Below are 17,389 nucleotides of genomic sequence, written 5' to 3'. Positions count from 1 at the left end.
CACATACAACAACGTGGGAACGGTCCTCTTTCTCCACACTTGTAAACACTGGGGAGTAGTTTCGATACGTCATCCATGACCTCTTGATGTGATGATGTATTACGTGAGGTTGTGCTGGCGCGTCACAGAACCGGAGGATGACGAGAAGTTGTGGTTTAAAAGTGCATATTTTTTATTTTTCTTGCCAAAAATGACAATAGTTTCGCTAGATAAGACCCTTATGCCTCGTTTGAGATTGTTTAGAGTCCTTTGAAACTGCAATTTTAAAATGCATTAAAACTGTTAAGTGTTGGGGTCCATTAAAGTCCATTAAAATGAGAAAAATCCTGGAATGTTTTCCTCAAAATCATAATTTCTTCTCTACTGAACAAAGAAAGACATCAACATTTTGGATGACATGGTGTTGAGTAAATTATCTGGATTATTATTTTTTTTTAAATGAACTAATGCTTTGGATTTCTGTGAAGGCTGTTACATAGCTAATACTTTAATTTCAGCATTAAAAATTTATTTAGAAATATCAGGAATGAAAAATATGCATGAGTGCAATTGATTTGTACTATTCAAGAGTAGGCTATGCTTCCTTTTGAAGAAATATTTGTAGTATGTGTGTTTGGTTTCCTGCCCTTTATATGGTAATGCATTTAGTTTTGGCCATGCATGAACTTTCATCCTGGCATTAGTGTGAGTTTTTGGCCCGGTGTGAAATGAGAAACTGAATGTTACTCAGATCAGATACATTGTAACGTCTCCAACACTCTCTTTTGGTGAATCCTGAATAGCTATGACGCTGACCAAGTCTCTACTGCGAGCCCATTGGAGCACCAGGCCCAGTCAAGCACAGCTCAGGAAAATGTATCATCTCTCAAGCCTTTGGCTGAAATGGATTTCGAACTTGAGGAAGCTTTTAAGGAATGCGAGAACCAAATGGCTGTTCTGGGCATGTCCTCACATGCAGACACCTGGAGTGCAGGTGATATGGACAGGAGTTTCTCAGTTGCCCTGCCTGACCAAAAGGATCCTGGATCATCTTCACAAAGCGATCAAAGCGATGTAGTGCACAAAAATGTGTCATCGGCAGGTGAAGTGGAAGTGTTTAGCTTTAGGGACTATATACTGGGAAAGAAGAAAAGTAATACAGGTGCAGTCAGAACTGATTTAGGAAATAGCATCATGGAAAACCATAGTGAGGAAGCTAGCCAACTGTCAGATCCAAAAAAGCAAACTAAGTCAGAGATAGAGACAAAAATAGACACTGCTGAATACATACCAGATCAAGAAACGATAGAGAGTATGTGGACAGGTACCCACACAGCATCAGAGAGTGAAGCAGCAATGCAAACACTTATCCAGGATCAGTTAACACAAGATATGTGCTCTTTAATGTACAGTATAGAGGCTGAAAGCACAAAAGGATTGAAAGGTTCAGACAGGATTTCCATCACTCAAGAAGCAAATCCTGTGAATAAAGTAGCGTGGTCTGCAAAAGATACACAGATTGTTCAAAAGACAAATGCAGATGTGAAAATAGAAACACATGCTCAGTTAATGAGTGATTTAACCACGCTTACTGATACACACACTGGGGAAATGTTGTTAAACTTGGAACCAAAACCAAACATACAGAAACAGGTGGAGTCAGGGACACAGAAGCAGATCTGTGGACAGAAAGAAACGAACTTAAAAGTACAATCAAGCCCAAACAATCAAAGAACAAAATTAGGACTGAGTTGTGAAGATAAACAGCCCATCTGTTCTCCATCACCAAAACCTGACACTCACCAAGCTCATCTTTCCCAATCCGGGGCTCCCCCTGCCCCGATTCTGCACTCCCCACAGGGGGGGCTTGAGCAACACGATGACCAGAAGTGGACAGATGGCCACTGCAGATCAATATCAGACCAAGAAACAATACACCACAACCACTGTTCGATCGTGGAAGTCAAACATGAGAAAAATTTATCCGTTGCATCTGCTGTTGTGATTGATTTTGGCCATGCTGCCTCTGGACATGAGCCCACAGGGAGTCGTGATTTACAAACATGTTTGCTAGAACAGGGGAATGGACCTCCTGTAAGCGGTGGAGCTGGCGTGCACACGCCACTGTGGGGGAATTCACACTCTCTGAGCCGAACTGGTGCAGGAGAAGAGGAGGAGGACGAGAGTGCCCTTGAATGGATTTCAGCTGCCGATTCGTTTTTGCAAACGACACCCACGAGGCAGGAATGCGAGGGAGAGAAAAGAGGTGATGCGTACCAAAGTGCCGCAATAATAGTAGAGGCAGCAGAGAGAGATACGTCAGATTTAGATTCGGACCTGCTGCAATCAGGAACGCAGGAGCGAATATGCACCATTTTTCCAAAGATTAATAGCTCACCTGTTCAGAGATTGGAAGAGAAAGAAGAAGTGGCTAAGAAGAGCTGTGACAGCAGAATGCCACATAACTCGTTGGAGAGTGAAGAGAAGGGAGGGGGTCTGCCGATCGTACTCTCACCAGCCGGAGACGAGGATACAAGCTCAGTCGGCACAGAGGACAAAGCCCTGGTCACCATTTCCTCTCCAGACGTCCCGGAAACATGTGACTGGAAGGAAGAGAGCTCCCAATCAACAGAGAGAATGGGAGAGGGAGAGAAAAAAGGGAGTGATGAGGAGGGGAAAGAGCAAAGTAAAGGCGGAGCACAGAATGCAGCCCATGCCGGCAGATTGTCACTGACTGAGGCAGATTCATCCCACAGCATCACAGCATCGCTAACAGCAACGCATGATGAGAGTGACCTCACCCCTTCTGTCACAGCTGACACGGCTTCATCTGCTCTGACCATCAAAAGAACAAACGACTGCGACTCCATCAATCCACCCCCTCCTCGTTTCCACTTAAACAACACGAAAACAGCCGAAGAGCAGAAAGAGGCAGAGGCGTATTTGAGTCCATCAGGCAGTGATAGTTTACTCCCACCAGCTGTCTTTTCTGAAACGGACGTACTCGCAGCGCAAGCCAGCGATCAACAGGTACAGAGCTCTTCACAAACTGAGATCGCAAACAGCGACGCAGAGATCAAGACAGACACACATCAGCAAAATCAAGCTGTAAGTACTGCAATTGAAGACGAATCACTTAAGCTAAGCATGAAGAATATGAATGAAATTGCATTGAAAACAGAAACCGGGGGCCAAAAGGATGCAGCGTTGAAATGCCAAATGACTAAATGTGCTTCTCTGCCCCCTTTGATGGTGTTTGAGAAACTACGTCATCCAGTTAGAGAGTCAAGCTTTAACTTTGAAGGTTTTCTCAACACAAGCAAACCACCTCCGATTGCAAACCTGCAGAAAACTGGGGGAGAAAACTCTCAGGGTGCAAATAATAAACCTATTGCCTTTGAGGAAAAAAATGAAAAGCAGGAAGACAAAAAGGAACATGTGGAAATGACATGTCAAGAGCGGAAAAGCAGCAAAGATGGATATACCACTCAAGACATTAATGATTTTCAAGAAAATTTTGGTGTAATTATTGGTAGTTCTGACGAAAGTGGAAAAGTGACAGATGACATCATCAAAAAGCGTCCTGTTATATCTGTATCACAGTCAGCTGCAGGTGAGAGCACCAGTGTTTCAAGTGTGAGTAATGGAACTCTGAAAGACGTTAAAGAAAAGCAGAAAATTAAGGAATCTGTCAGTGTTACCCAGATCACTCCAAACGATGAAAATGAGTCGGTATCCACCGAGAAGAAAAGCATTATACCACAACATGTTTCTTTACAAGAGAATACAAGTCAAAAGGACAGCCCCGCTGTGAATTGTGTAGGAGCCGAAATCGCTGTAGGCGATGAACAGCTAGCCACTAAAGAACCGAATGGAAAGAGTGATGAATCAGTAAGATGTGTTTCAGCTGAAACTGTCCAAAAAACATGTCCAGATAATTCAGAAATCCTTATAAATGACAATCTGGGGTCGGAACAGTATACATGTGAAGATAAGCCACAGGTAAAATCCACCTCCATGTCTTCAGACACAGACACCACTTGCCCGGGTGTGATCAATACTACGTGTTTATCTCAACCAGACATGAAATCAAACACCGAACAGCCTAATACAGAGATGCAAATTCTGCCGAAAGCAGATGAATACCCAGACAAACTGTCCTGTGAGACTGAATCACAGCTGAGTGATGGAGGGATGACAAGTGCTGCAGCGGATGCTGATGACAAGCCGGTCCCCTCTCCTACTACTGCAGAGACTTCAGTTCCAGCACAAAGAGATCTTTCCTCAAACAGCGCACAAAGCACCAACAGTGATGCCAGGGATGTGCCCGTCATTGTACTAAAGACTCCAGGCCCGATGCTGAGTCACTGTGAGGACATTTATGACCGTGATATTGCTTTAGGAGGAGCTGGGGAGCACTGCAGTGTAGACTGTGTATGTGATTCCCATACAGAGGCTGTAAAGGACTTTAAAGGGGAGAGAAGTGATGCAAACGAAAAGTTTCTTGAAGAAAAAAATGCAGATTATCAGTCATACATTGTTTGTGTCTCCGCACAGGAAGTTGCAACTTCATCTGAATCCATTCTGCTCACGGCTGATAGTCCAAAACAGGCATGTGGTTTACTGTTAGCATCAGAGAGCCCAGAAACCGATAAAAATGCAGAAAGGAATGAGAGTGAGACTGATATTGGTATAAAAGAAAAGAGTGAATATTTAAATTCTGAAAATGAGAAAGATTTAAGTGGTGTACCTACGAATATTAAAGCAGAGGTTGGCACGGCTGTTCAGGGCGATGAGCAAAATAGCCAATCTCTATTGCACTCATCTCATATTTGTAGTGATGAAAATGTCTCTTTTTCAATATCAAATATCACTGATCCCAAACCAGCTGTAACACTACTGTCAGATCTTTCCTCTGGTCATGTAAGCTCAACATCAGTAGCCAAAGAGTTACAGTCGATTACCGATATGCAAAATGTTTCAGTCTCTTTAGAAACAACCTGTACTGATGAGTCACTTAGTTCTCAATCGACTGTGACAAGTCTCAATGATGGCATCAAAACCGAATTGCCTGAAATGTCTAAGGAACCTGCTCATCATGTATCATTAGATACAAATGATGCATTCATGCCAGTGATGGGAGGAGAATCAAACAAGGAGTGTGTGAACGAACCTCAGGGACAATTTTCCAGTGCAAAAAATGGCTCAGAGGAGGAAGGAAACAAGCAAAACCAAAGGAGTCAGACAGCATTAAAAGAACAAGCAGAAAATACATGCAAAAAGGACTTAGATAGTGCACATACATATCAAAAAAAGGATGAGACTACTGTAAAACCTGGGCGAAATGTCGATGAAACAGATGGACAGAAAGAGGAGTTAAAAAATGCGGATGACCTTAACGAAGAAAATAACACTGATCCTGCTTTAACCTCAAAAGGGTGTAAAGAGGAAGACTTGGGTATTCATCCAACCTTAAGCCAATCAAATTTGTTATTTTCACCGTCCCAGGAGCTCCATCAGCAACAGGTGTTCATGAGCACCGCTCCAGAAGCAATATTAGAGGTGGAGGAGAATACAGATAAAAGAAATGAAAATGCTGATGCCAATAATTATGCAGATGCTGAGGCAAGTGAAAATCAAGAGAAAGTGATTGTGAGCTGCACCGCAAAAGCTCAAAGTTCCTTAAACGGCACATCAGAGAGTTCCACAGTGCAGGAAGGTAATAAAACACATCTTATAGTCGACATTACTGGTCTACAGAATGAACAGCAGAGCGTACAAACAACAGATCTATGTAGTGAGAACAGCCCATATCCTGTTTGTGGTGAAAGTACATCAAGAGAAAGCTCGAACCAAACACAGAAGGTAGTAAAAGAAGAAAGTGAAGTGTCACTAACGTCATTACTGGCTACAGAAAAACAGGACACACAGACTAAAGAGCTTGCTGTTTTAGCCTTACAGGAAAGTAACCGTTCAGAATGTGTCATCTCGGAGACCATTGCTGATAAGCACGGGAATCTGTGGAACAAAATCCCAGATGCCAAGTTAGAATTAGAATGTCCCGTAGATCAGTCAAGCGGTCCCAGCATCTTACACCAAGAAGCAGGAGATAAAACAGATGGGCGGTGTTTGAGTTCAGTTCCCAATGGAGACAATGCGATCAGACTTGATTCACAGAGTGATGTTGCACAAATCTCAATTCTAGAAACTTCTGCTTTTCAGCATAATGAGTCAGGTTCTCAACCTACTGACAGGCAGCTTTCTATCACCACCACTTACACTTCACCCGCCGTGCTCCCAGAAAATGTTGAAGATGATAAAAAGACAACTGTTGATCAGGACTCCAGAGATGCAGAGATTTTAGGTTCATGCCGCTCGGTGGATCCCACTGAATCTCTAAATTGCAATTCTGAAGTTCTGAAGACAAAACAGCCTAATGAGTATTTGTCAGAGCAATTCCCAGACTGTACCCAAAAAACAGAGGATCAGGATACACAGTGTACTGCACAACATTTGAATATTCAAAACATAATCTGTGCTGTAAAAGCAGAAGACACCTTTTCGAAGAAAAGTCAACAGGGAGAAGAAATGATTAAAGCAGAGATAAATGTGCACACGGACATGGAGGTTAATCTTAAGCCTCCAGAGCCTGTTGTTGAAGCGGGGACATCTAAAGATGAACATCAGAGGCAAGCCATAGCCAAAGATGAGACACAAACAGAAATGAAACAGGCTGCTGCCAATGTAACATCATTATGTCCCAAGATTTCTGTCTCTTTATTTACTGACACCCAGGATTCCCTTCAGATCCCTCTCATGGTCAATCAACGGTCTAGTCAGCCGGCAACTGAGTCTGTTGTGCTATCTTTTCATGAAATTGGCAGTGATCAAAATCCTGACACAGCAAACAGCCCTACTGATAACATAGGATCCTTTCCAATCAAAAACACTTTACAGAAAGATGACACTGAGGTTAAAGAGGAAGGCAACAGTGTGTCAGAAAGTGAAGATGGGTTGCTGGGTTCAGGCCAAGGAAAAGCACAGCTATCACAAGTTATAAAGAGTTTAGACAGCCAGGTCACAAGTGTAATCTCTGTACCTGAGAGCTCAGGTACGATCAACGATTCTGAGTGTTCTGATTGGCTCAGAGCATTGAAAGAATCAGCCGCCATGTGTCAGATCACTGCAGAACACAAAGATGACATCTGTGGATCTGCAGAAAACAGGTACTGCAGCTAATGTGCGTTTGCGTTTAAAGAAACATCTGTAATTGTTTTAACTCATTCCCTTTTTTAAAAAGTTGCCCGCCAGCATTTTTTGTGATTTTCACAAGTGTTTCAAAAAATGCCTTCCAGGAAAATTTTCTTCTATAAATAAATAAGCATACAAATATATAAAAAACAACCTGATCTCACAAAGTTCCGTGGGATAGTCACGGAATTTTTTGCTAGTTTTTCCGTGGCATTCTCACGAATCTCCGCATTTTTCCGTGACCCTGCTACAGACTGTCTTTTTCCGTGGCATTCTCAAGGATTGGTTACTCAACTGCTTTTTCCTATTTTCAAACCATTTTCGTTTCGGTTTAGGGTTAGATTTGGTGTTTTTGCGTTAGTATGTCACTTTAACTATTGGTTTATATAATTCTTTCTGATTTATTATTTTATATTTTCTTAACTTTAAACAATTGTCGCCTGGTGTTGGGGTTAGAGTTGGGTTTGGTTAGGGATGTCATTTCATGTAAATCTAACCCTAAACCAAAGCAAAAATGGTAAGAAAATAGGACAAAACAGTTGAGTAACCAATCCGTGAGAATGCCACGGAAAAAGACAGTTTGTAGCAGGGCCACGGAAAAATGCGGAGATCCGTGAGAATGCTAGGGACTAATTAGCGAAAAATTCTGTGACTATCCCACGGAAAATCATGAGATCAGGCTGATAAACAATGCTTTCAAACAAACAAACAAACAAAACAAGAAAAAACATTTCATCCTATCTTCATTTGTTCTCTATTTATAACCTCTTAACTATGGGTAGGTTTCTTCAAAAATAATTTTTTTTTTTGCAAAAAATAGAATTTTTGTTAAGGTATTTTGTTAGAGATCAGATTCAGAAGGAATATCAAAACATACATGGAGTTTAAAATGTTAAATATCATTTCGATCACTGACAGTTTTATAAAGAAACCTGGACTTAAAAAATGACATATGTGTAATAGTAACTTATGATCATGTGGCATTTTGTGTGGAAATGGAGCCAAGTGCAAGTTCTACAGCCTATTATCTCCTGTGAGTGACCTCAGCAGTGACATCAACTCATGCCCTTTGTGGCAAGAAAGAATCCTTTCATACCCACACACACACAAACACATCAGGCTTCTTATATTTGAGAGCACACGCACTTACACAGAGGCTGTAAACGTCTGATGGGTGAAAACCATTGGAAGAAACGGTGAGGAAGATGTATTAATCTGCTCTCTTTGTTTATCTTTTCTACTCCAGGCCACTTGAGTTCCTCAGTTTGCATCAGCCTGAACCAGAATTCAGTACCCCTACTGAGGAAGGCTTCCCCCCAGCGCCAGAGAGTTTTTCCCCGGAGATCGAGGACAGTTTCCCCCCTGCTTCTGAGAATTTTCCCCCTGAGATCGAGGACAATTTTCCCCCTGCACCTGAGAGTTTTCCCCCTGAGATCGAGGAGAATTTTCCACCTGCACCTGAAAGTTTTCCCCCTGTAATCGAGGAGAATTTTCCACCTGCACCTGAAAGTTTTCCCCCTATAATCGAGGAGAATTTTCCATCTGCACCTGAAAGTTTTCCCCCTGAAATCGAGGAGAATTTTCCACCTGCTCCTGAGAGTTTTTTCCCTGAAACCGAAGAGACCTTTTCACCTGACACGAAAGAAAGTTTACTTCCTGTGATTGAGCAAACAGAAGAACCACCAGACTGCAGGTAAGACCTCCTAAAATATCTCAATTGTGTTTTTATTGAGTACTGCTGCTTCCTACTACATTTCTGCAGTTTGTTTAGACTAAAATTGTATTCAGATCTCACTAACTGAAACATTATATTTCTTTACATTTATTAAGATGTATTTTTGAGATGGTGACCTACATCCTTATTTAGCTTGCGGTTTAAAAAAAGAATTTCTTCCTCAATCAGGGTGCAAAAATACTATTTTCAGGGTCAAGAAAATTACATCATTGGTATGAGCACATGATCATGTAGTATAAAACTGTTGCTACATAATGTTAGCAGTAACATAATGATACAATGGATGCACGCTCAGTGAAGAGGTCAAAGCTGTGCTTTATAATTTACAAACCACAGCTATTGACCAATCAGCATCAAACACTAAAACTATCCATTTTATAATATTCCCCACCCTCTCTTCAGGCTATATCTGCTTGGTTTTAGTAGCCACACAGCAGATAAAACTGAAGCACTTGCTGCTTGTCAGTCAGAGCTGTTAGCTTAACATACTGGAGCCACAGTGAAAGATCAAGAGATACTGTGACCTCCTCTTGCCCTGAGAATCCCCATTCATCACTATATTGCTTGCCACAGATGTGTACTAAAGGAATTTCGTCTGATTCTGTAACTGTGCGTGTGTGTGCATACACGTGTCCACTTGAGCATGCATATGTGTTTGCTATTTGCGCCAACGCCCTCACATGAGGTCATACCAAGAGGCCTGTCAGTCTGGAACAAAAGCCATAGATCAGGGCTGCTCCAGTTGAAAATATAATCTCCTCCTCTGTGTGAGGAGAGATACAGATGAACAGACAGACAGATAGACATAAGATGACAGAGAGAGAGAGGGTGAAAAAGTGAGAGCGTGTGAACTGGTTGTCCTAGGGATTTTGAGTGGTGTGGCTAAAAAATAGTTGCACACTTTCTTGCCGAAGGACTCTGAGTACTGACCTGAGGTGAGTTCGATATTTCCTTTTCTACTTTAAAAAGTTTAAAGGATTCTTTTTTACTGATGGTGGTGTAAGTTGTGTGTTGTGATGGTCTCACTGGAGCAATGGTGGTGAAGAGGGCAGTAGAAAGACTGGTCTGGGAGGGATAAGTAAGCGTATTCTCTCTCTTCAGTTTGCTTGCTTGCTCATTGTTTTGACAGTGTCAGGCACCTGATGATAATGATTTGATTTGTGTTGACAGATGAGGAAATTAATTCAGTCATTGTAAGAACTCCCAAAGGCATAGAATGGGTGTAGTTACGTTAACTTTGCTGCTTGTGATGATATGCAATAAATGTGCTCATAAAATTTTGTCATTTCATTTGTTAATATAAATGTATTTTTAGCACAGTCAATAGACAATATTAAAACTTTTGGAATATAATTGAATTACAATAACTTTATAACCTGACCTTTATAGGGTATAGTCAGATTTTAGATTTGGCTACCAGCTTTACGAGTAAAAAGTCCTGTTCTTTCTGTGTTTTTAAAGCTTGGATAGTGTTTACAGTGCGCAATATAACATGAATAATAAATCAATACATGCTGATGCTGTAGCAGTGTAAATATTTGATAAAGTATTAGGGCTGTTAAAAGATTAATCGCGATTAATCGCATACAAAATAAAAGTTTGTTCATGTTTCACGTATAAAAAAACGCGGTATTTTCTACACATTTTACTTATCTGTATACCGCTGTTTTCACTGTCCTCAAAACAAGCTGATGTCTTCCTTGTTCTATGAAGTCCGTCCTTCAGAAATACGCATTGAGTTCTGATTGTGTAGCTTGTTTACGGTGTTGTGATTCGATAGCAGCTTAGCTTGCCGTTAGCTTAGCTGGCGACTGACGTATTCCTGTGGGCGGAGTTTATTCAAATACTGTTCTACTGACATCATTAAAGCAGGAAGTAGAGGGCTGTAGTCCAAACCGTCTATTTGCTGAAGGCTTTAAAAGGCAAATTATGTTACAGAAAATATATCGCCTGGCAGTGAACTTTGAGCTTTATCATTTTACAGTTATTATTTATGCTATTATAGCAACATTACACACCAACTAGGGTTCAAAAAAAAGTTTCAGAAAGAACGTGACCTTTAATACTAATATGGTGGATGACGTTTGCCACATTTGCAAATGCCTGAGCAGCTATAATTTCATACTAGTTTTTACGATTCCACCATTTATTTGTGCTTTTTATTTCACATTGCTTCTGCCACTCCCAACAACAAATGCAACAATTGTATAAAATAACTAATTGATTTCAGCTGCTTAACATTTGAGCTCCAGTTTACTGATTTTAATAGAGCCTACCACAATGTCAACAAGCAGAACATGTACACCAGCCTTTCAATTCCCCTGAAGTCATACATTATATGCAAAAATAGAGCAGCTAAATGTGCCATTTCCAAACTATACTGTTTAGTTTAGGATGCTTGATCCTTACCTTTTAAAGTGTTTTAATTGGTTCCAGTACAAATTGAGAGAGCAAGAGAGAGAGGGAGAGAGAGAGAGAGAGGGTTGACTTGTAAACCATGTGATGTAAACCGTGTCAAGAACTGGGCAACAGTTACCGTGGCAACAAGTATTGGCCACAGCAATTATTTGGAGTACTGGAACACAGTTATTTTTAGAGGAAGTGTTTCAATGGGGCTTCAATCAAAACGTTTCACAATTTTGCGAGACGAGACAACAGGCCCTAATAATTGGGATCAAAAGAGAACAGTGTCATCTCTTCAACACTGCTTATCAAACCCAAGCACACCATAATTGTCCAATAATGCCCTAAATATACCTATCAGTCAGTTTGATGGAATGCCTCTGCACAGGGGTGTGAAAACACTGTGATACGGCGCCTGTGCTAACAGTAGTGTCGTTGTTGTTTTTATGGCTGGTGAAACACCAGCTCCCCCTTTAGTTACTGCAGTCTGTTTGCTATTAAAACCCTGTCTGGATCCATTCCTCTAGACACAGCTGCTTGTGGGAGATTATTGTGTGCTTGTGTGTAAGCTATACAGTATGTGTCTATGCACGTTTGTACATTAGTAACCTTGCTTTGCACTTTAAAGACATACATTGCGCACAGTTGCTAACAATCTCACTTATACGTTGAAAGCAAATAAGTGGAGGAACCTCGAATCTGCTTAACATCTACAAGTGTTTCTGATAAAATAGCACAGTGCTATGTGCAGTTGTTTTGGGTGTGCGGTGGGTCGAGTTGTATTTTTAGCATGTGACATGAGGCACGCCTGTTAACAGGAGCAGCTGAAGGGCTGTCTGCTGCGCTGCCTGTTGGATTAGGTTTTATCTGAAATATTGCTCAGTTGGGTGTGAGCCAGCTAACCCTGCCCTGTGCTAGGATGATTTGTGGCATTGTGATTTATTATAAAAATAAGGTTCATTGCCTATACAGATGAATTATTAGTGTTAAGTATGTTGTTTGTCAAAATATCACATGTGACAAGTGTTAGATTCATAATGTTTTTAATCTTAATATTGATAAGATTCATCATTTTATAAGTTTCCTTGGCTCAGAAGTTGGCACAGGTGTTGTGGTTCTTGTATGGGCAATGTGAGTGGGGTGGCGGTGTTTTATTATATTATGAATTAGTAAAATCAGGATTATTATATACTTATTTAAGATACTGCCATTTTATTAACACTGTTTAACACATCTGTGGAATGTGCAAATTATATATATGCGGTGTGCCTGATGTCGCATTGAATCATGCACTTGTCTGTAGATACTGTGGCAATGGTTATGACGTGAACCATCTCACAGGTGACAGGACTTCTCACCTGCCCTGTGTTTTTGCATGTGTTTGTGTGCCGTTCATGTTTATGTAAGTGTGTGTTTGTTGTACAGGTCCCCCATTACAGAAGCTGTTGAGAGAAGTGAGCCCATTCTCTGCTCCACGTCACCCCCACCACAGCACGTGGTTGCTGCCGCCCTCCCTGCCCACCTCCTCTACAACACAGTTGAGTTCCCCACTCCGCCTCCTACCCCTCCTGAAAGGTTTCCCCCGGAGCCTCAGATCTTTCCTTCAACTTCTGCTCCTCCTGATCTACCTGAAACTTCCCCTGTCGCTCCTCTGCCTCATCCGATCCAACAGCTCCAGCAGTGTGAACCTTCAGCCAGGTAGGATATAACTATCACTACTGTATATTCAACTGGATAATTGTGCTTCTGTTTACCAATGGTGTTTTTGTTTATTATTTTAAAACACTTAATAGCACGAAATGTTCTTTCTCTGCTTCTGAAAACAAAGCTCTTGAGACACCTTTTATTCAAATTTATGTAAAACATTATTCATTTCATATGCATTGCACCTAAAGGGTTTGTTTGATGGGACTGATCATGTTGATAATTCTGAGAGACTTGAGCAGTACACAGAATGTGCAGTTCTGTACTTTTTAACTGAATAATGTAATACAGCCTGTTTTCCCCCTTTGGCTGAACTAATTTTGCAAATAAATTAGTTTACCCTGAAGTCTTTAGGCTTTGAATAAGTTGTCCTTAATTCCTCTGAAAGTATTTGCACACTGGCCATAGTCTCAATAATTAAATTCTGTTATTATTAGTTCCTGCTGCTGTAGCTTAACCGTTACAGCATTGTGTTCGGCACACAAAGGGTGTGGGTTCGATCTTCTAGGGAACACACATATTGATTTATTGTATGGATTGAATGCACTTTAAGTTGCTTTGGATAAAATGCATAAATGTGATAGAGTATACTGTAAATTAACTCACCCTTATTTAATTAATTGTGAATGACAGATGGACCACTAAATGAGGAGAGAAATATAATTTACTGCATACATGTAAATATATAAATATTACAATAACTAATGAGAAATGTAAATCCATCACAATCATAACATGTCACTGTTCAAGGTTACTCATTGTTAACTGTGTGCATGCATGGCTATAAAAGTTATGGCTATCTGAGGCTTTGCAGTGTTTGAATGTGAATGTGTTCTCTTTGTGCTCCTGTCAAAAGTCTGGATTTGAGCTTTGCTGCCGACTGCAGCACAGAGGTTGTAATTACACATACAAAGTTTTAAAAGTGATTGTTTAATTTTGTTGTGTTTCAATAATCTTTGGTAATTTCCTAATCATTGTCTTTTGTGTGTGTGTGTGTGTGTGTGTGTGTGTGTGTGTGTGTGTGTGTGTGTGTGTGTGTGGCCGGGTAATTATCACGTTGGGGGGACCAATTGTCCCCACAAAGATAGGAATACCAGTATTTTTGTGACCTTGTGGGGACATTTTGATGTCCCCATGAGGAAACAAGCTAATAAATCAAACAGAATGATGTTTCTTGAAAATCTAAGGTATCAGACAGTTTCCTGTGATGGTTGGGGTTAGGGAATGGGGCAGGTAAGGGGAATAGAATATACAGTTTGTACAGAATAAAATGCATTACGTCTATGGAATGTCCCCAAAAAACATGGAAACCAGAATGTGCGTGCGTGTGTGTGTGTGTGTGTGTGTGTGTGTGTGTGTGTGTGTGTGTGTGAAGCCTACTGTACCAAGGAAAGCTCATGTTCTGTTTATCTTCATCTTTCAAGTACCTACAGTATAAGGGCTGCCACCATGATTAAATAATCATCTCATCGTGATTGTTTGACCTCATCGCGATGATTTCAAATCACCGGAATGATTGCACATCTCTTTAATAACACACGGGGGAGCTGCAGCACCTGTATAAACGAGACAGTATCAGATTACTTTTAAATATGTGTTAACTTATGTGTATTAATATTTACTGCCAGGTGAACCTTGCAAAATATTTAATTTAAATAATCACATCAATGAGTGAAAATAATTTCATAAGAAAAAAAGTATGATAATTAAATGTCAGAGCAATAAAACAGACAATTAATCCAAAGGCAATTAATCGTCATAATTAGGGCTGTGACAAATAATCGTGCAAATGCGCGTTTTCTCAATTAATTTAATGAATTGCTGCAAGTTAAAGCTCACGTAACACACGCTGTTTCTGCATTTCTGATGTTAATCTGGAGTACCTATAGAGTAGTATGACATGCTTTATATCTCTGAAGAGTCTTTAGTTTAATCAGATTTATAAAAGAAAGATTAGCTTTACCGAATCTTTCCGATAACATACGAAACAATGAAGAAGGAGGAGTTACTACCGCGGGTGGAGCGAGTATGAGTCATGCAACACTTTATACAACACTGTTTAACTTATGATTCACTACATGTTCATGTCATTTATATAATATGCACGCGTAAGACAAAAGTCTTACTTACCGCATGCAACTCGTGACCCGGTTGGGAAAATCCAGTGCATCAAACACGCATGCAAAACTCCGCTGCTACCCCGGATAATAAACTAAATCCATTGTTTTCATAAGGCTGGATTTCTGCTCCTTACATCCAAAAACACACTTCTTCATTCGTGCCATTGTTAAGTTTTGAAATTAAACAAAGCTGTCGCGTGATGTGAATGTTTGTAAGTTCTAGCGTCTACCGCTCAGAGTCGTATAATAATAGAGTTACGACACTCACATAGACGTCCGTTGTAAGAATGGAATGCGGAAGTAACAGCGTTTCATGTAGTGACCGGTAGTGACGCATAGTTCCAAACGCAGCACTGAAGCCCATTCATTTCAATGGCACCTGCTGGTAAATCGATGAAATTACCGTTTCTCTTTACATTTTCGGACATTTCATTAATATAGTCAACAGTGATATTTTATGAACTCTGCTGTAGGTAATGATTTTCGTTAATAATAACTAGTAAAATTTTTATATTTTAATGAGTTGTGTATAATGTGTGAATAATATAGATTTAATGGTTTAATATTTTATTACTGGTGGCCATCTACTTTATACTTATCTTTTTTACGAGTAACACTAGGGGGCAACAGCGACAAGCTAAATGCCTTATAAGAAAGTCACACTGCTTACAATGCTGCTATGTGTTTCATTGTGTTTGGTAAGTAATACGAGTGATGTATCCTCGAAAATCATGTATGATTATATTAACATTTAATGTGTGTACTATAAATACAATTAAATATTAATTTAGTGTGTTTATGTTATGCTTCACTGTTACAAATAACCGCGTTGGCGATCTTTTTTGTGATTTTAATATAGTAAAAGTGTAGGAATTATGTTTTTAGCAGATTGATAGCCATTTATATAGCCATATTTTGCTACAAAAATAAAAGATAAACTGTGTTGCTGTAGTTGGTATAGATAACCACAGTTATCTTTGGGCCACAATTAACTGTTTATCTTTATTAACTGTTTTACTATATTTACATCACTCCCTAGTAAAAAAAACGTTATAAACATAGTAAGTATAGTGATCAATTCACATTACAAGCTAATATTTATCTAAAATAGCTGAAAACCTATGCAAACAGATTGACAGCCCTGCTTGGTTTGGAACTGCAGAACGTTACATGAATCACGTGACCGCACGGCGGCGAGATCAAAGCGTTTCATAACTCTGTTATTATACGACTCTGACCGCTGATTGACGGGTGGGCGGGGTTTTCCGGGGGAAGTGCCCATATAAAGAAGTGATACGTATAGAAAACCCCTGAAACGTCAGTTGGACCTGTAATCGAAAAAAACATTCCTAAACTTGTACGAACCCTGGCGAGGTGCATTCGGCACAGAAATACTCTGTAACACATCCAACTGCTTTTTTGACACTTTGCCTACGTTTAGCATGAGGTAACAACTCTATAACTGTGTTAAAAAGTCAGAATGCATGAAATACCATTGAACCCCCCCTTTAAACCTAGATACTAAAAGCCCATGTTATTAAGCTTTAAAAAATCTTTGCAATATCTTTCAGTGGCAGCGCTTGAAATTGTATTTTTTAATTTCCTGGGTCTAAACATAGGCACAAACACACACACACACACACAAACACACGACTCTGTATCTTACATTACTGCGATTCTAATTGATTTAAAAAAGTTTGTGGTTTAACTCTCTCATGCTTTCCAACTTGCTTGCCTAAGGTACAACTGGTTTGTCTTTATTCCAGGGGAGCTGCTGAGATGAAAGCAGAAGTTTTATAGAGCTGCACAGGGTCAGGAATAAACATAGTAATAAATAGCTTTAACATTTAAATAAACACATGTCGGCAGTGGGTATACTGAGAAAATATACCAGCCATTAATATTTCTTGCCGTGAAAATTTATTGTGCATTATTTTCATTTAGGAAAAAATATCTCTTTGACAATGAAAATTGTTTATCATATAGCATATTTATAACGAGCAGTCAATCTCAGTCTTTTTGCACTCACAACAATGTGAAAACTCTGTTAGAGGGCATGCACACCAAAGCTTTTTTACGCGGCTGAAAACTTCCAGCAGACAGCTTTATTTCAGCTGACTGACAGCTTTCTTCAGCTGAGCGCTTTGGTTGCTGTGATACTTCTGCTTTGTTTATCAGTCGTTGTTCGATGCACCGG

The 17,389-nt window shown here is 40.1% G+C and overlaps 1 protein-coding gene across 1 annotated transcript in view; it reads left to right on the top strand.

The window, feature by feature from the left end:
• The window catches only part of tacc2 (transforming, acidic coiled-coil containing protein 2), a 70,161-nt gene that overhangs the window by 18,317 nt on the left and 34,455 nt on the right, over positions 1-17,389 (top strand). The window contains exons 4-6 of the mRNA XM_065296616.2: positions 783-7,205; positions 8,477-8,923; positions 12,794-13,066. Coding sequence (XP_065152688.1) covers positions 783-7,205; positions 8,477-8,923; positions 12,794-13,066 — 7,143 coding nt within the window. The remainder of the gene's footprint in view (positions 1-782; positions 7,206-8,476; positions 8,924-12,793; positions 13,067-17,389) is intronic.

This window comes from Paramisgurnus dabryanus, chromosome 20, assembly GCF_030506205.2.
Source record: "Paramisgurnus dabryanus chromosome 20, PD_genome_1.1, whole genome shotgun sequence".
Lineage (NCBI taxonomy): Eukaryota > Metazoa > Chordata > Actinopteri > Cypriniformes > Cobitidae > Paramisgurnus > Paramisgurnus dabryanus.
Note: the sequence above shows the minus strand (reverse complement) of the source record. Positions and strands in the feature narration are given on the sequence as shown.